The sequence below is a fragment of the Mustela lutreola genome, chromosome 5, assembly GCF_030435805.1.
Source record: "Mustela lutreola isolate mMusLut2 chromosome 5, mMusLut2.pri, whole genome shotgun sequence".
In the NCBI taxonomy this organism is placed as follows: domain Eukaryota; kingdom Metazoa; phylum Chordata; class Mammalia; order Carnivora; family Mustelidae; genus Mustela; species Mustela lutreola.
The window spans coordinates 83,898,592-83,918,720 of NC_081294.1; the positions used below are offsets into that span (position 1 = coordinate 83,898,592).

General features: G+C 43.6%; 1 protein-coding gene across 7 annotated transcripts in view; it reads right to left on the bottom strand.

Annotated features, from left to right (window-relative positions):
- PPP2R2B (protein phosphatase 2 regulatory subunit Bbeta) overlaps window positions 1-20,129 on the bottom strand; it is a 450,120-nt gene that overhangs the window by 112,476 nt on the left and 317,515 nt on the right. For 6 of the 7 annotated variants that reach the window (XM_059174968.1, XM_059174966.1, XM_059174970.1 and 3 more), the window contains one exon: window positions 1,656-1,753. In XM_059174968.1, coding sequence (XP_059030951.1) covers window positions 1,656-1,753 — 98 coding nt within the window. Of the gene's footprint in view, window positions 1-1,655; window positions 1,754-19,442; window positions 19,470-20,129 lie in introns of those variants that run through there. The other variant, XM_059174972.1, reaches the window with a different exon arrangement.

Here is a 20,129-nt window from a genome sequence, read left to right on the forward strand (position 1 = left end):
CCAACCCCAAGTCTCGCCACAGAGCAGAACACCTAACTGTACGCTCCTTTCATCGTCTATTTTTTTTATTGAACAAAACCATCCTCCCTTGGAATATGTGTCCCCCTTCTACTACTGACTCAGGCTTCCCAAAGAGGTCAGTCAATTAAAACAGGTGAAACCTATAAGAGCTACCAGAAATCGTGGCACGGATTAAGATGGGCAATGTGCTGCCTAGGGTAATTTATGTTAAATAGTGGCTATGGTTCTTCTTTACGTCACTATGGGCCTAATTGGATTTTCTTTTAAAACAGAAGAAGGTTTTTGAAAATCAGTTTTAAAAGGACTTTAAATGCTGATATCCTGCTTATACTACGGAGACAGCCAGTCCACCTTAACAATAAATTTATAAGAATGCTTTTTTGCTACCATCCAAATCAGATTGTCAAGTGTGTGTAGTATGTGCCAGACCAATTAGCACTCGGCAGCTCTGGAAAAGCAGGAAAAATTCCAGGTCACGAAGAGCTATTAGTTCCTACTTGCCAACCACATTTTCGTGTTTCCAGGGCCAATGGAATAGGCCTGGTGTCTGATTTAATGCTGAACACTTGAATTTATACAGAACCCCGAGGGATCATGATGCCCTTATAGAAATTAATTGCAAATAATGTGCAATTACCAAATATATCACCTCTAAATGAGGCTTTCCTTTTTTTTTTTTTGAGGGGAGGGGGAACATAAATGGCTTTGAGGCACAAATCAGGCTTTCAACTGCTCGGGAAGTCTCTTGTGAAAACTTCCTCCTGCAATGGGCCTCCCCCTGCCCTGAGCCTGGTGAATCTGAGAGGCAGGCGGTAACAGATGGGAGAGGTCCTAGAACACACACGGGCCTGCTGGAAGCTCCGGGACCATGCCAGGGGAGGCCAAGGAAATCAGATTGGCCGAAATTCCCTTCTGACAAAAACAGAAGCAGACACCAAAAAAACTCAATTTATATGAAAAAGAGAAACAATTCCTAGTGGAAACCATGTCTCAGTAGGAAGTAGGCTTTTTGAGATTCAATTCACTGGAAGTTCAAACTCCTGGTCAGCATGCACACAGCACGGAGCTCCAGGGACCTTTGTGACACCTGCAGTAAAGCACTGGCTACGTGCATCGTGGAGATGACACCTGGTAGGATCTCACTCCCTTTGGTAGGATGAGCTAACACTATATTCTCTACAGACCCCAGGTGTCCTTTTCACATCTGTTTGCAAAGAGCTGTGTTTTTTTTGTTGTTGTTGTTTGTTTTTTTTTGTTTTTCTCCCTCCTACATATTCTGCAGGATCACCTGAAATCGGGACCTTATTTCAATGGCTGGAAGAGAAATCCCACTCAAAGAGGAGTTCTCCGCTCAACAAACAGCCATGGAATTTCACAGGTCAGATGGGAAGTGAGGTCATTTTGAATGTGCAACACCCAGGTTGGGCCAGATTAGGCCATGCCCAGAAAAGGCTCTATTATTAGGTGCTTTTAGGAGCCTGAATGTGGAACTGTTGATGTTAATGACTTTTTGGCAGTTTTTAGTTTGCTAGCAAAGCAGCAAGGTTAAGGGCGACACATGAGGATTAAGGAACAGTAGGAGACCTCCTTTAAAAAGAGAAGAAAATGGGCATTTTGCATTCACTGCCACTTACCTCCTGCTCTCGTTGAAATATTACAACCCGACCCCCCTTGTCCCCTGTCGCTAGTAATTCTCCCGTGTGGTTGAATTCTACCGTAGAGATAATGTCAGCTGAAAAGGAGAAGACAAAGGCAATTAAAGTAACTGCACACTTACTTTGAAACGATAGATAATAGATATACTTTTCTGTGCACTGAAGGGCTCTAGGCTTTGTCTCTGCAGTGGAATTTACAAGGATTTGATGCTCTGTATTTTAAGCGCCACGAGAAGTGGCATTTGAGAAAGTCAGTTTCCGAGATGCCCACAGTGCAGGGTGGGCTCTTGGAACATCTGGAAGAACAAAAGGGAAAAACACACGCAGACCCTTTTGTTAGGGGCAAGAGATAACGCATTTCTTTAACGGCTCCAGGAAATGGCAATTTTTTTTTTTTTTTTTTTTTTTTGAGACTTTCTACCCCTCACGGATCTTTTACCCACCCAGGAGTTTTGCATTCTCCTTCCTTCTACACAGAGACACTTCCCCAAACAGGTTTCAGGCATGGCTATTCAGACTCGGGCTGAGGACTGTGACGCACACGGCTTGGGGGGCCTGGAAGCTCAGACGTGGAAAATGTAGGGACGGAGCAGGAAGATTTCACTGGGACACTAGGAGGCAGGAATTCAGGAAGGTCCCCACAAATGCAGCTTGACCCACGCTCCCTCTTCCCTGGCGAGCCCAACACACCCTTCTGGAAGAGCACAGCCTTATTCCAACCCCAGGAGCAAGGTGCTGAGAAACAGGGTCACGAGGTCAGAGGGGAGAGGGCAATTTGTACTCTGTATTTCAGAACGAAGAAAATACACAGGCGCCAGAACCCAGATCACAGATAATTGCTGAAGGAATGCCAGCCTGCCAGGTCTTTCTTCAACCCTGGTTACCCTGGAGGAACACGGACAGGTAAATTACCTATGATTGGATTTATTAGGGCTATTTTTAGAAAAAATGTCAGAGGTTAATTCCTCTGCAATTATTCTCCTGCAGGGCTCCAACAATTGCTACCAAGAGTACAAATGAGTTAAAAAAAAAAAAAAAAAAAGAGGCAGGGGAATTATGACGATGGCCTTTGACAGAAGAACATTCTCAAGATTATGTCCATGTGAGGAAAGCAAAGGGGAAACAGTGAGGTGGAAAAAGAAGGCGATTACTCCTGAATAATTCAAATCTCAAATCTCACTTCAATATCATTTCAGGATTTTTTTTTGGTATGACTGGTTTATTCAGGTAAGTTGTGTAAAATTCTCCACTTTGCATGGAATTACCCTGTTCCATATGTGAAAATGCTTCCAATGGTCATTCTTTGTGCAGAAGTAAAACGAGCAGGCACAGGCCACAGCCACTTTCAAGCAGGGCACATTTAAAGGAACAATTCATGATTTCCTGTTTTGGCCTCTTAGATGTCTGACCCCAGGGGCAGCAAATTCAAAGCCCCATAGAACCATGTGGTGTCAGGGTGTGAAGCAACCTCAAGTGAGGTAGAAAGCCTGTGGCCCCTCTTAAGGGTAAGTGGCTACTCAGCTTACACCAAATGTGGAAATGAAATATTTCATGTGTTGTTGGGTTTTTCCATTAAAAAAATTTTTTAAAAATAATATTTATACTCAATCATTTCAATTTTACATATTGTCAACTTTTTTTTCAAAGCCATGACATTAAAAAAAAAATAATCTCGACTGTGGGCTGAATATGTTTTGTGAGTCACGAGTCTATGACTTCTGGTCTACCAAGTCTTTCTTCAGAAAAGGCCACCCCATTCCTTACTGATGATCTCAACTAGAACTCTAGTCTGTCCACTCAGGGAGCCTCCTCTGAATGAATGCAACTTCAAGGAAACACAATCTAAACTGTGTGGTTACTGTGCTCCTGATCCAAGTTCAGAAGCCCATTTTGGTAACAAGTGCCCATTGCGGAGTAAGCAAGCCCAGTAAGGCTGGAAAGCCGGCACCACAAGTGAATTACTAGACCACTTTCCTTTGTTGGAGTGTATGTATGTTAGCAAAGCACTTTCAGGTAAAGAGGAGAGAAGAGGCTGTTCAGAGTTTGCCGCCGTCTCAAAATGTCCTGGGAAAGCACTTGAGCGCTAGGATACAATTCTAACACTAGTTCCTGCTTCTGGCTTTTCGGTGAGTGGTGAGCAACGGGGCTATTCATGAAGCTTCCTGATTTGTGCAGAAGCTGACGTGGATGTGGCTATTTCTTCTCACTCAGGTACCTCTGCATGAGGCAAAGCTCTCAAACTGCTGAAGACATAAATACTTCTCTGAAGGAAAGAAGGGTGGGGAGGCTGCGTATATTCATTACCAGAGTCACACTGAGGTCTTTGGGGCCAACAACTGGCTCAACTTCAGTCTACTCCCTTCCTGTTAACAGCACTGTTGACACAGGCTCCAGAGTTCTAGAAGGTGCACTGGGAACCGAAAGATGGGCCTTCCCTTTTAGTGAAGTTGGGTATCAGAAGGAAGAGTTAAGTACCTTTCCCAAGGTCAGCCTTTTTCTCAGTTTCCAAGAAAATGTTACCCCAAGGGAAACAAAATTCCACTCCCGCAGAGATGACATACACATTTGTCCTTTTGTCCTGACTCTCTGTGAAAATGTCTTCACTCTCCTTTTTGGGGGTACACAGGTCAAAACAAGGTAGGGCTCAAGCTCACAGCTGAGCCACATGATCCAACCTCATGTTATTAGAACTCTGCATTATGAGTGATCCAGGCATGGCCCTGCTCCTAAAAATGTCCCATTTATTTTCCAATTGTTGTAATTATTTGTGCTATGCCTCCCTCAAGAACTTGTGAGAGAGGGCGCCTGGGTGGCTCAGTCGTTAAGCATCTGCCTTCGGCTCAGGTCATGATCTCAGGGAGCTGGGCTCGAGCCCTGCATCAGGCTCCCTGCTTTCCCTCTCCCACTCCCCCTGCTTGTGGGTTCTCTCTCTTGCTGTGTCTTTCTCAGTCAAATAAATAAAATCCTTAAAAAAAAAAAAAAAACCAAAAAAACAAACTTGTGAGAGAAAGGCTGATTGGCATGGCAGGATTCTCAAATTCTTTAGTCCTCTTGCCAAGACCTTAGCTTTATTATAATCCTGTCATTCAGGTGGTGTGTATGTTAGGTTGTTTACACCAGCTATTGTCTACCTCCCTTCAAAGCACAGGCCACTGTGGCTCCAGTTAATACCTGTTTTGAACTTTCATGTTTCCAGACTCATTTATCATTGCTAAGCCCGTAGGTGCAACCAGAATGCCTTAACACCCCATCCATCTCTGCAGATCTTCATCTAGGACTGTTTAATAATTGATGCCAACCTCATGAATCACCCCCATTCCAATTTCAAGACACTCAAACTTCTGATACAAATACTCTTGTCTGCAACAGGCTCTGGGAAGAGCAGCTGAAGTCAGAAAAGCCAGGCCGCTCCAGATAAAATAGCTCTTGTTGAGTATAGAGAAGACACGGCGGTAACCATCAACAAGTGGGCCCTACCACAACACCTTCATCTGAGATCACGATCAAAAGTAATCAATTCATCAAGTTCAATAGGACATTCACCTTTAAATGACATGTGTACATGACAACTCATTTTATCAAATGTCAAGCGAAATCACACTGTTATATAAGAAGCTGTAAACTGGGGCATTTTCCCATCTTTTCCGTAGAGATGTGGATGTAGCGCATGTTTTTGACTACAAACAAAAACCAGAGGCCAAAAGCGGTTATGGAGGTCAAATGTAGTTAACATGATTTTTTAAAAGGAAACCCTGGGAGGTAGCATGTTTGCCCTGTTCCACATTTCTGTGTGCTGATTTCATTTCCACAAGATGGTAGCCCAGTAACCCCATTTCTAGTTCAGTAGGCACCGCTAAGCCTGAGTTTTTCTTTCTAAATCAATCTTTGCATCTTACAAAGGTTCCAGACTAGTAAATTCATAATCAAGTCTCCATTTACCTGAATAATGAAACTGACTTGGCCCTTAGATGCCTATGATGAGGCTGAAGAAATGGAGGGAACCTCCAGCAGTACATGCCCTAGTCTCTCACTGCTCCATGAGGGACTGGAGTCCAAGCAACGCCTGGGCTGAGCACAACAATTAGGTGAAGTACCATCCAAAGAGCAGGGTGACAATTTCGATAAAATTCTGGCTCAGCTTAAGCCTGGAGAGGACCTAAAGCCAAAGCCTCGGTGGGACAGGGTCTTACTGACCAGGTCAGGAGCACTGGCCTCTTCGCATCAATCATACAGATGCAGATGAGAAGGTAATGCAATTTAGCTTTCAGAGCCCATTAAATGTTTTATCTCTCATCTAAGAAACATTTGGGAGGTAATCCTATAAAGTCATTTACTCTACTGAGGTCAGCTAGCCAGTTCTGTCCACACAGTACTTGGGCTGTCTTCTGGGTGGTAAATTGGGCTCTAGGCAGATCTGTCTGCTTCTGTATCGAAGAGGAGGAGGTGGTTAGCCAAGATGGGAAACCAGTGTCACAGTGGATGACAATGGTGAAACACGGCGGTGGCTGGAAAGTTTATGTTGAGAGGGATTTGGGAGGTCACGTGCAGGGTGAAGGGTTCTGATTAATTGGGACTGGGTCCTGAGTTGCACAGCGAGGGACAGGGGGCAGCATGTATACCCTTTGTGGTCACTGCCTAGGGGCTTGTAGTTAGATTGGCAGTGACTCTGTGGCTCATTAGACAAACAGGGGAGTCTCAGGCTCCCAGCAGGTATTAAAATTACTCCTTCCATCTGCTTAAAACTGTGGCCTCCTTCTTGGGCTCTGGTTCACAGCCCAAAGTCAGCATCCGTTTTTCTCAGATAGGATTTTCTCTGTTAAGTTTTGATGAAATGGTGTGTTGGAGTATAGTTTCCATCAAAATAGGGGGATAAAAGGAGGTCTGGTTATGGCCATACAGGATATGCCCAAGTATGGCTACTGGGATTGGGTCAAAATGGCCTAGTTCTTGGAAAATTTTAATACACTCTAAAATTAAAAAAAAAAAAATCAGGCAATAAGACAGTAGATATGCAATGACTGCCATTTTTAAAAAGTATACTCATTTTAAAATATATCTTTTTAAACTGGTAAGGCAATATATGCTTATTAAAACTCCCTTTAATACCAAGATGATGCTTAAAATATAAAATGAAATTTCTCTTACAATCTGACTCTCTGGAAAATAATAATTAAATCCTATAAGTACACACACACACACACGCAATCCCAGACCGAAGTCTGTCAGCCAGAGTCCAGAATGACGTTTTAGTGTAAGATGTGAATGATTTAACTTATTATAATCTTTTTTTCTAGTTTTCCAGGATTTTGTAAACTTTTTTTACCTGGACTATCCACCTTGAATAATTTTTAACCTGTGAACAATTTTCATTGGTTTTCAAACTGAACACAAGATTTTAGCATTTATCTCAGTGCTTCTGTAGACTTAAAAAAAAATCTTTCTAATTTCCCAGAGAGTAAAATTCACTCTTTGTGCCATACAGCTCTTGGAGTTTGGACCAATGCATGTAGAGGTGTATCCATGATGCCCAACCATGATAGAGAAGTTTCCAAATGTTAAAAACCATTATGTAAGGACAGAGGCTTTATACTGTTGGTCTCTATGGATAGGGTTCGGTTGGGAACCAAAAGCTCCTTCCTCACTAGTGAGAGTCAAAGATTTCATGTTTTAATCTTACTGTTTAGATATTATCACTGTTGAAAATTGTGTCCTCAGAGTGGCAGGAAACAAAACTCACCACCATGCCTTTGTTGGCCCGCACCACAAACTTGGCTTATGCATGAGGTTTCCTGCCTGTGGAGTCAACGTTTGCTCTGTACTGAAACAGAACTGTGTTCAGTCCTTCGTTTGGGAGTAGCATTAGCTTCTTAAGTTGGTGTATTTCTCACATTCCTGTAGCTCAGTTCTAGTGACAGCAGTAATAAATACCAAGCACTGAACAGTGAAAACAAGTGGATCTCATTTTGCTCACCAGTTTTATTTATTGGCAAGAGCTGCCCAGGGAGAAAGATTCTGGTATCATAGCTGGGCTTGGTGGGAGATGGTAGCGATCAGTTGGTGAACGTCTGGTGTGGGTACGGAAGGAGCCAGTACACAGGCCACGTGCTTGCAGTTCTGACCTTCTGTGTATCACACACACTCACTGACTGATCCAGACTTGAGACCCTTGTCACCGGACCAGTGCCTACTGTTTAGATCCTGAATCCTTTTCCTTTCATTTGAATGTAATGAATTCTGTGCGTATTGGTTTTAACTTCCATCTGGCGCTGGTATTCCTCCTACATCAAAGAAAGCAGGTAGAAGGGTCCAGTAGTCCCCATTCCCAAAATCTTTTCACAAGTGCTGCTTCCTATGCAATGGCAAGCACAGTGCTGGAAAATGGGCATGGGTTCAATGTCAGCCTGCCTGGGAAGACCAAGCATATTAAGGGCAAGCAGGGTGTTAGGACAGATATTCTCGGTTAGCTACTCCTACCCCGTCTTTCTCCCTCGCCTGTTTCCCACTACAGAGGCTGAAAAATCCAGATTCTTGCTTCTCAGACTCCCTTGTGTCTAGGGGTGGCAATGGGAATGAAAGATGGTCTGTGAGGCACACAGGCAAGTCTTCTGGGGGGCAAGGAGGCAGAGATTCTGGGAAGAAGTTTTTCTCCCTGAATAAAAGCGAGGAAGCAAGTGAGGTGTGGTCTTCCGGCTATACGGATATACTCCTTGTGTACAGCTGTTTTTTTTTTTTTTTTTTTTTTTTTTTTTTTTAAAGATCTATTTATTTGAGAGAGAGAGAGCATAAGCAGGGGGGAGGGGCAGAGAGAGGGAGAGAATCTCAAGCAGACTCCCCACTGAGCGTGGAGCCCAACATGGGGCTCGATTTCACAACCCTGAAATCATGACCTGAGACAAAACAAGAGTCAGATGCTCAACCAACTGAGCCATCCAGGAGCCCCCATACTACTGCTTTCTCACATGATTTGATGTGACTGTGATATGTGAAGGTGTGGCAGCCATCATGCGACCATGTGATGACAGGGCAGGAGGTTGAATATGACAGAAGAAAGGGACAATGTCCTTGGGGACATCACTGAACGGCAAAACCTACCTCAGGAAGAGCCTATGTTTGAGCTTGTTAAATAATACATACCAAGCAGTAAAAGCCACTGCCAGATAGATTTTCTGTTATTTGCATCTAAATGCGTACTAACAGACATGTCTTTCCATCTTTGTTTTCCTCATAGCACTTTGCACAGGGCCAGACTATTAATGTAAGCTGAATAGGGAGGGAAAAAAAAAAAAAGATTCTTGGTCCTGCAGCCTCTGTGCACCAACTCTCACACACACATTTTCATGTCAGTTTATCACGTGACCAGTGTTCGTTCATACTTGCTTAGTTCCCAGCATCGAGGTGGTTTGTTTCTCCCCCCTTTCCCTGTGTGGAAATGGTACATTACTTGTTTGGCCATTCAGTTACGAAAGCAGCCTATTGAGATAGAAGCATCCCCCCGCCTTCAATTGATCATGGGGTCCATCATAAAATTATGACTTCAAAGGGACCGAATCATGCTCTCTGTAGGAGCTAAGTTCTCCCGGTTAAGTCTGGAAAGCCCACCATGCTTGTTGAGCTGTGAAAATCCAGATGGTGGGAAGCCAGTGAGTAATGAATGCCATGCTGTTTCTATTAAAATGCACAAAGCTTCCCCACACTGACCAAATCCCCAGCACTAACTAGGTGTGGGACGACCCAAAACATGTGGGTTGATAGAGGCTGCCTTTCATTCAAAATAGGTTCCTACCACACAGAAGCTAAGAAGAAAGTTCCTATCATTGGGACAAGACCTGCCCAAAGGCAAAGTAGTTTTAAAAATTCTAAGTCCTCCAAAGACAGAAAAATCCAGTGGGAAATTGGTAGCAGTCCAGACTTGCCTACAAGCCTGCATGGTTTATAGTGGAATCTGCTGTCAAGGTATCTACCATCTGTTCCCCACTCTCTCAGAAAGCATAGGAGTAATTAACTGCTCGGGCAATGCAAACTCTGTCAGTCATTCAGCTCTATTATCTCACAACATGGGTCATCTAGCACGGACCCCAAAATCTGTGGGACTCTGGGTCCAAAATAAGAAAGTTAATCACGTCTGTGGGTCTCTACAGGATGATCTGGGGCAGGCAATGTGCCACCCAAACACACATGACGAGGAGTCTGTTTGGCATGTCTTTGGTCAACAATTTTGCTGTGCCAGAGGCTCTCAAATCAGAAAGATACTGCACCTGCCTTGTGGGAATGAAATGTCCACATGTTTGTGTGTTGGCTCCAATTTTATTTATTTTGGGAAGCCTTGCAGGACTTCTCCCAAAACCCAGACAACCTCCTTTACTTGGATGCTCCACTGCTCCCCATTCTTCTCCTTCATAACAACCTCACCACTTACCATTAGGACTTAAAACAGTAATAGGACCATTTTAAATGTCTTTCTTAGTCTCTGAATTGTGAACTCCATAAGGAACTTACTGAATTGTGAACTCCATAAGGAACATAAGGAACTCTTAAGATGTGATGGATGCTTCTCCATTTTTTTTCTTTAATCTATCACTGAATGAGAGCTACAAAGAATCAACACCAAATGGGCCACCATATAGAGAATAACCCTAAACAAAGTGTCAACAAGCAAAACATTTATGTTGGAGGAATGTAAGAAGCCTATTATCAGGGGTGTGAGACAATGGGATGTTCTTAGTTTGGGGTGAGTATTTTATGACTTTAGAACCACAGAGACTGGTCAGTAAAGAACAGGTTTCATCCTAAAAAGCCTTTGTCATGTTGCCAGAGATTTAAGGGTCCTATGAATCACAGGAAGAGAAAACATCAAATTGGTTGGTGAAGAGAGGGTATTGGGAGAGGGCATGGAGGTATCAATGACACACCCAAAGTGGATTTGGAGCAAATAGGTCTGAAATGCATGGAATCTATTTAGTCAACACCTACTATGTGTACATCATTGGGCTGGCTGACAGGTATATGCTATAAACAAAACACATATGGTCTTTGCCTTCAAGAAGCTTTCAGCCTAGAGGACTGGAAGCAGTGTAAACAGGGATATGGTAAAAAAAAAAAAAAAAAAAAAAAGTTGAGGGGCGCCTGGGTGGCCTAGTGGGTTAAAGCTGCTGTCTTCGACTCAGGTCATCATCTCAGGGTCCTGGGATCGAGCTCCGCATTGGGCTCTCTGCTCAGCGGGGAGCCTGCTTCCCCCTCTCTCTGCCTGCCTTTCTGCCTACTTGTCATCTCTGTCAAATAAATAAATAAAATCCTTAAAAAAAATAAAAATATTTTTTAAAAAGTTGAAAAATGGAAAAGAGTTTGTTCATCAAACACCCTATAATGGAAGTCTTAGAGCCAGGGAGTAAGAACCCTATTGTTTGACCTAGAAGGCAAAAGGAAGTCGCTACTGAAACTTACAGTAACTCACATGTCATCCATATGCCTGCATTCAAGAAATCTCCTAGGGGCGCGTAGGGTGGCTCAGTTGGTTAGCGGGCTGCCTTCAGCTCAGGTCACCATACAAGGGTCCTGGGATCGAGCCCCACCTTGGGCTCCCTGCTCCATGGGGAGTCTACTTCTCCCTCTGTCCCTATCCCCACTCGTGTGCATGCACACTCTAAAAAAAATAAAATCTTTTAAAAAAAAGAACTCTGTATTTTCTCTGAAGGACAAATTGAACAATAAATACAATATGTCCATGCGCTAAATTCTAGATAGGCCTAAAGAATGAAAGAAGAATGCAGCAGGACAAGATTTGGATTTTTCCTCCTAAAACGTGAAGTTTCTATGTCAAACACAATAAAGATGCTGCTACCAGTTTACAAGGTATTATACAATGATGATTTTTCAATGGTCTTAGCAAAGAAAATAGAAAGTATTGGAACCAAATGTGCCATTTACAGTTCTATGAATCAGTATTTTTCTTTCTCTCGTATCCTTTCTCTCTTCCCATCCCACTCCCTCCATTCTTCAATCTCTCTCTCTCTCTCTCTCTCTCTCTCTCCCTGGCTAGGTGTGGTGGTGTTTTGAAGATTATAAAAAAGTATTACTCTCAACGTGCCTCGCTGGCTCAGTCCGTATCGTATGTGACCCTTGATCTTGGGCTTGTAAGTCTGAGCCCCATATTTGGCATAGAAATTACTTAAAAATAAAATCTTTTAAACAAAAAATATTACTCTCGAGGCACCTGTGGCTCAGTTGGTTAAGTGTCTCTCTTGATTTCAGTCCAGGTCGTGATCTCAGGCTTGTGAGACTGAGCCCCACAATGGGCTGTGTGCAGGCTCGCTTAAGATTCTCGCTTTCTCCCTCTGCCCCCCCCCCCCTAAAAAATTACTGTCTCTTGGATATGTTTATTTTAAAACATTGAATATAATACTTAACACATAATAGCTAAACAGTAAAAGGTAGCATAATTAAGCTAGTGTTGATGTCCATCACCAGCATGACATAAAACTTAATAAATATTCTTTAGGCAAGAGCACTATGGTATATTCTTACTGCTGTTTTATATCCACTGAAAACTGGATATTTATAAAATTTATTATATTTGATTTCATGTTCATGTGGCAATTTAGGTATCAACAAATAATTTAAGATGTAGAAAAATCAAGAAATACCAAGTGTCGATAGATTTATTCATAATTCCACTTAGTCACTCAAAAAATAATCGGGGACCACATCTTACATGTGTTGAACACTATTCTAGGTATTGAGTATACATCAGTTAATAAAATAGAAAAAATATTTGTCCTTCTGGCACTTACATTCTACTTGTGGAAAAAAAAACACCAATAGTCAATGTTATAATAAATTGCATTGTATGTCATGTACTTTGGGAAACAAAAAGCTGAGTAAGGGACATTAGGAGTTTGGGAGGTAGGTGGAAGCTCAGATTTGAAATACAGTGATTGTGAGAAGCCTCCCTGAGCAGACTTGAAAGGGAAGAGAGAGGTCACTATGTGGGTGTCTGAAGGAAGAGTGCTTCCTGCCCACAGGGAACAGACAGGGAGAAGATCCTCAGAGAGAAACATACATGTGTCAACAAACCTGCATAGCCAGAGCCGTGCAAACGAGGGAAAAATGAGATCAGACAAATGAGAGACTCAGGTACCGGAAAGCTCTGAGGACCACAGCAAGCACTCTGGCTTTTACTAAAAGTGAAATGGGCACAGCAATGGGTAGATGGTAAATTTTGTGTTATGTCCCCTTGATCACAATTTTTTTTAAAAGTGAGAAAAAAATGAAACAGAAGGCTGCCGGAGAGGATTGAGCAGAGGAGTGAGATGGTCTGATGTGCGACAAGTATCACCGGGGGCAGAAAGCAGAGGGCTGAAGGAGCCTCTGGAAGGGTATGGCCGTAATCCTGGGGAGAAATGGGGGTGGCTGGGACCGAGGGCCAGCAGTGAGGGTGGAGAGCAGCAGTAAGATTCTGGATGCGTACTGACCCAGTCAACTTCACAGCATTTGCAGAGGGACTGGTTGTGGGTATGAAAGACAGGATTCAGGATGATTCCAAGGTTTCTGCCCTTGGCAGCTAGCATGACAGAGTTGCCTTCGCTGAGACGGGAAGTTTGTGGGTGAAGCAAGCATTTGAGGGGAAGACCAGATACTCCATTTTAGGCATGTGAAGTAGGAGGGGTTTATAAATAAAGACACTGAGTAGATTCATTGGAAATACAGTTTAGAGTTCAGGAGGGGGTCTAAGTTGGGGATAAAATCTTGGGAGTTCATTAACATTTCGGATGATATTTAAAGCCATGGGATTGTATGAGATCTCGGGGAGTGAGTGTATGAATTAGGAGGAAAGTCAAGGGCTGAACTTTGGGGTACTCCCATATCTAAGAGGTTGGGAAAAGAGGAGGAATCAGGAAAAGTGAAGAAGGAGCAGCTGGTCAGAGAGGACAGTGATCAAAAAAAGCTGAGAGTCGTGGATGCCAGTGAATTTCAGAGGAGAGAGAGATCCATCATGCCAAACACTGCTGATCTGCAAGGCAAAAGCCTTTAAGTGACCTTTGGATTTGAACCTTGGAAGTCGCTTTTGACCTTGCCAAGTGGGGTTTCTATGGATCAGTGGGGGTGAGTTTGGTGGAACCTTGGAGTGTGTTTCAGAGTGAATGGGAGGAGGAGAATGAGAGAGGGTTACAGTGGACACTACCCCTCCGGGAGTTTTGCTGAGAAGCCTAGCAAAGGAACGAGGCAGAAGATGGTAAGGGACGTCTATTTTTTTTTTTTTTTAAATCATAGAAGCAGCAGCATGTGTATATGCTAATGAGAAAGTTTCAGCAGCTAGGAAAAAATGAATGGTGAAGAAGAGAGAAGGCTGAACTTCTGAATGAATGCAGGCATGCATGCTTGAATAAACTAGTACGTACCCAGGACTGCTCCACCACTGAGAGATGAAATCGAATCATCCCCGGTTCAATTCCCACCCACAGCAAAAGATGGTTAGGAAGAAAAATGCTATGAAAACCCTATCTTCATAGAAGGTTTAACAGGACTCTCAAAGCATTTAATATTGCAAGAGTTTCTCCCACAGACCAACCTATCAGATGTCCATGTGATCACCCTGAATCAAAGAATAATGTCTTGGTTTTCTTTTTGTTTCTTCTTCCCTTCCTGCTTGTCCTCCTCTTCTCTATCCCTCTTTTTCCTCTTTCCTTCCTCCCCTTTCTCTTTTTCTGTGTTCCATCCCTCCCTCCTTCCTCATCTTCCGAGGCCAGGAGCAGAAAGGACTCTATTTCTTCTGTTGCAATACAGCTCCAGGTCCATTACCTCCTGTCTGCAGATTGGATAGAAGGTTGCTCAACTGCATATACTTTTTTTTTTAAAGTTTAAAAAAAATTATTTATTTGACAGAGAGAGAGATCACAACTAGGCAGAGAGGCAGGCAGAGAGAGGGGGAAACAGGTTCCTTGCTGAGCAGAGAGCTCAATGCAGGGCTTGATCCCAGGACCCCAAGACCATGACCCGAGCTGAAGGCAGAGGCTTAACCCGCTGAGCCACCCAGGCGCCCCTCAACTGTGTATACTTTAAAATGCTAAGTCAACTTCAAGATCACTCGCACATGGGTAGCCTGACCTCTTCATGGCCTTTCTTGGGTGATTTTCACCATCATTCCTAATATCACACAGAAAGAAACAAGTCTGTCAGAGCAAAAAGAAAAAACCCACACTCTCTCTGGCCCTGTGGAAGATTTATAGACACTTTGCAAATAGCCAGACCCAGGTCACGGTGCCAGGAACTTTCCAAGTGATTTGCAGATCTCCCTGCCAGGAAGTCAGTCTTCAATGGAAAACTCTTCTGGCTGAACCTTCCTTTATTACGGTGTGGCTGCTGGGAGAGGATCACAACTGTCATACAAAAGACCTTCTGAAATTAACCAGCTATTCGCCTGGCCCTGAGATATTTCAGCCTCAGAAATATACCACTCTCTCACAGTTTTTCTTCAAAACAAGGACTTACTGATCTGGTCTACTATGTGCCAGGCATAGTAATAGACCCTTTACCTGAACTCTCTTCCTTAATCTCTATTTCCAGGCTCATTTATCGAACACCTTCTTTGGCCAGCATCCATGTTGTGTGTTTTATGTGATGTCATTGAAACGTCGCTCGGACGCCACGATTTCAGTCTCTTCTTCCATTTTTCAGATGGGGAAATGGCTCAGAGTCATGAAATAACTTGCCCACATCCAGAAGGCTAATAGGGGAGCTGGGATTGGTACCCAACTCTGGTCCTAGAGCCTGCATTCATCACCTGCCTTTCACGTCCTGCTTCTGTTCCCTCTGCCTTCTGTTGTTTCTTTATTCTCCTTGCTTTTGTGGGTCATCCCCCCCCCCCCCACCAATCCTGTCTTCATCTTCCACTCACAGATACTTACGGGCTTTATTTCTTAACCTGGCAGAGTGGAACTTCTGGGTTCAGCCTTAACTTTTCCATCGAAATCGGCTGTACTCCTTGTCACCCACCCAGCAATTTAACAACTTTAACTCCAGGACCCTATGCAAATGCTGTCTGTGCTGACTGCCTGTGAAGCAATTTCATTTTCCCCAAGACCTTCTTTCCATTGCGTGTGCCTGCTGACACATGTGACCCTGGAGGCTAAGATCTTATTCCCTATTTTAGTCTAGGGACACAGCTTAGGGACTGGCACTTAGGAGGTTTGCACAAAATACCTGTTTAGTGGCTGAATGAAAAAATGAACACACGAATCCTTCAAGGCCAACTCAGATGTCACCTATTCTGTGACGCCTCCCATGGGCTCCCCCTGATTGGAACATAATCCCTTCCCCCACGCAGCTCCCCCCAAGTCTCTGGACCATCCAGAGGTACTTCTGTAGCTATTCCCACTTACGCAGCTACATAACAGAATGTACTCGTTCTCTCTCCTTAATTAAATTTATTTCACTAAGGGCACAGTTCCTATTTTACCCATCTTTGGCTCTACCAATAAATGCCATGTAAAACTTGACTAACTCAGCGTTTTCTCACTGGGCATGACTGTTGGGTTATGGTACAAATGTTAATAGATGCTTCGGTATCCTGTGTGTGTGTGTGTGTGTGTGTGTGATATTTCTTTAACTAGACGATAAGTTCCTTGAAGACAGAATCCCATTTATTTCCTTAACAGATAGCATCTTTATCAGTATTTAAGATCTCAGAGTGCAGATGATAGAAACAGTCCCCATTGGGAGTTCTAATATTCTCACGGGGACAGCTGAATGTTGGCCTATGCAATGCATATCCCAGTTCTTCCCTAAAAAGAGAGTCACACATGCTCCATTTCTGTCTACAGCTTATTATTGTTGTTTTAAAAGGGTCAGGACTGTAGGTTCATGGCCTGGGACATCTTTGAAATAAACCCAGTACCTGAGAAATCGAGTGCCAAGCCCATTTTCAGAAGCACTTTCTCTAAGCACAGCAGATGTAGAGGAGTGGAAATAAGGAACATATTTCCATGTCTGTAAGTACTCTACTTTTGGGGACATTTCAAATACTGATTCCAACCATCTAAGTTATTGCCCTGGGGGAGTATGGAAAAGCTTAGGGCACGAGAGAGCCAGTAACTGTTAAATGCAGTAGCAAAATTCCTTTCTATCCAACACATACCATAAGAGGTTCTTAGCCTTGATTGTGATGCATTGATTATTTCCTGCAAAGTCCACAGTACGAAATTTATTTTATCAAGTCATGGAAGAAATAAAACCGTTAAACACTCAAGATACAGACATAACTGGCCACCATCTCAAATCTTCACCTGAAATTAAATCAAAAGTAAAATGTACCAGAAGCCATTTTAAGGAAATTGAACCTTTTGGTAATTTCTCATTAAGGAAACAGTAGAAACAGTAGAAACTGGCCTTTCTCAGCCACTCAAACCTCATCTTAAATCCTCTCCCTGACCCCCCATCTCCCTCCATTTTAGCACCACCAATTTGCTTTCCAGATCTCATAAATGCCATGCTTCCTCCCACTCCTGGGTCTTCAAGCGTGCTGTTCTGTCTGCCTGAACTATTACTTTCCCTCCTCCCTTCTCCTTGGCTAGTGTCTATTAATTTTTTATATTTCAGCTTAACCAGCACTCCCTGAGACCTTTTCCTGACAGCCTTATCAGAGTCACTCGACACAGCTCTATACCACTCTTTTCTTTCCCTTGAAAGCATCTAAAAGAATTCCTCGTTATAGATTTGTTTGGGCGGTTTATTGTTAATGTCTATCTTCCCTATAAGCCTGTAAAATTCACTGGGGCAGGGATCACAAGTTATTTTTTTCACCTTGCTATTCCTGGCCCGCAGCCCCATCTTTGACACATAATCGATGTTCAGTGAAAGTATGGTTTTTCTAGAATATTTGTTAATAGTTACCCTCTAATACTGTTCTTGTCCACATGCAAGCACGCATACACACACCACAGACACATTTGGTTTTCAGTCACATTGGGTGTAGCCGCCCTGTACAATCATGAACATTTAAAAACCGAATGAGCCTCCCTCATTCTCTTCAAGATCTCCATTTGCCTTATTCTCCTAAGCTAATCACACACATGAAAACTCACGCACCGTAAAATGTATCCACACCCTTCTGATTCTTAAATTCTTCCCTGTCTAAGCCAGTCTCCACCCTGTTCAGTCTTCAGGAAGAAAGAGGATAGAACACCAGAGACCGGGTGGGAAGATCTTTCTTCGCCAAGAAGTCTGACCCAGTAAACTATTTCAGTCACACACGCGGTTTGAATTGGACTGCCCGATTGCCGAGCAGGACTTCCTGGATGAGACAGTTTATTAGCCACTAAGCCAGCTTCCAGGACCTGTCCCTCTTCACTTGGTATGCCTGCAGTTAGCAGAGTGACAGAGTGAAGGCTGCTTGAGTGACGGGTGACGGGGAGTCACACGGAATAAGGGGTTGGAAAGAGCCGGCTACCCAGAGGCACCAGCCACAGCCTTAGGCTCAGGATCCCCAGTGCACGCAGCTGAAAATGAGGCTTGCTGTCAAGGGAAAACTATTTGCTGAGCACCTACTCTGTGCCTAATCCTGGGCGTGGTTTTGAGAAGCCATTCTGTGAGTCAACAGCAATCTCCCCGCCCTGCTTTCAATGCCAGCATCGCTGGGCAGAATTCTTAACTTCCTTTCTTCCCTACCGTTTACTTAATCTGTGCGATGGGGGTGGTATTATACAGAGGCTGAAATGAGTCAGTTTCTGGAAAGCGCTCAGCATAGACACACACAAGCACTAAATAAGAATTAGAATAATGCTTTACCCAAAGTAATATAATGAGTGGTGGCCAACATCTCTTTTGATGTCAGAGAGACCCCATTCAGCTTTGCCATTTATGACAGACGTGCCTTTGGACAAGTTAGCTGAAATCTCTGAATCTCAGTTTCATTATCTGTAAAATCAAATGATGTGGGTGCCATTCTGATAGCATGTTAAAAACACTAACTACGGAAGGTACGGCGCTGAGCATGAGGCTTAGGATGCCGTAGGCATCTAGATCGATAGCTAGGATCGTGTGTTATTGCTCCACATGGATCGCCACCTTGGATCCCAGAGAAGCAGAGCAAGGCCCCACACTCAGCATCACAGGGCCAAAGAGTCCAGAGAACACCAACGGCAGTGTACAGTCATATCTGGACAGCGGGGTTGTTTTCTTGCGACACCACAATGTTAGTCCACACGATGATCTCCCATTTGTGGAATGAGATGCTTACATTTAGAAATTAGGAAGTTGTGTATGAACAATGCAGATTCTCAATTTCTTTAGAAATCAATAGATTGGACCCACTGGACTAGCATCCCCACACAGCCACTCCTGGCATGGGCTGGGAAGCAGCTGCCTCCTTTTAGAAGGGTGCGAGGTCTTGAACTGACCTCATCTCCCACCATTCCCTACCATTCCCCAACCTTGAGGCCAACTGTCAGCTCCCCTTTGTCCTCCTAAGGTTGTTCTCTGCCGCTCTGCCTTCATTTTTGATGTTACTTGGCTCCTGTAGGCATCTGAGTTAGCCGTTGCTGGTCTCGGGTGCTTGCGGGCTTTCTCTGGAAATGGATACCTCCATGAGGCTACAGATAAGGAAGCAACCCCTTTCTCCACTGAGCCTGAGGCCATTTGTCTACACTGGCAAAACAGAGTGTGGAACGAGTCAATTCCACAGCTAAAGACTGGCCTCTCCATGGAGCTGAGCACATCCTTAAAGAACAGCCTCCCTCCCAAAAGTTGGCCCCATAAATTCACAATTTTACTCACCCCGAGTCTTCTCCAGTTCCATTTAGACTGAGGGTAAAAGATATGGGACAAAGGTTAGGGGTGCTATACAATAATGCTTTAGAGCCGAATTTTCTAAAATATATCCTATGGGTTCTCAGTCCCTCAAGATTCTGATCCATGGGTGAAAAATGTCAAAATACGTTTGGGAACTAGCTCACACTTTATCTCACATCTTGGGGACACATCTGGGCAAATCAGTAAGTCAGAAATCTGTAGGAAACAAGTTCATTCATAATCCATTCATTTAACAGACATTCACTGAACACCTACTACATGCCAGAAACTCTTCTTGGTGTTGGGGATTCAGCTCTGATAAACAAGAACGCTGAACTCAGGTAACTTTCTCTAGCATGGAATGAAGAAGGAGGCTTCCCTCTATTTTAAAAATTTATCTGACTACGCTATGCTGCTGGGAACTACTGCTACATGCATAGTGCGTGTGACTTGCAGAACTTCCAGATCCCCTTCATGATAAAAGCATGGTGGAGATTTTTCCCCTATGAATGCCTAACTAAGTAAGACCACTCTAGGACCCTTCTCATTCAGAGAAATACACAGCTTATTTCTTGAGAAGTCACTGAACCCACTAGAGCAGACTTAGGTGGGAAGAACCAGAGGCTCCCCTGGGGTCTCAGGTGTGGCCAAGGTTTTTCTGAGAATATTATA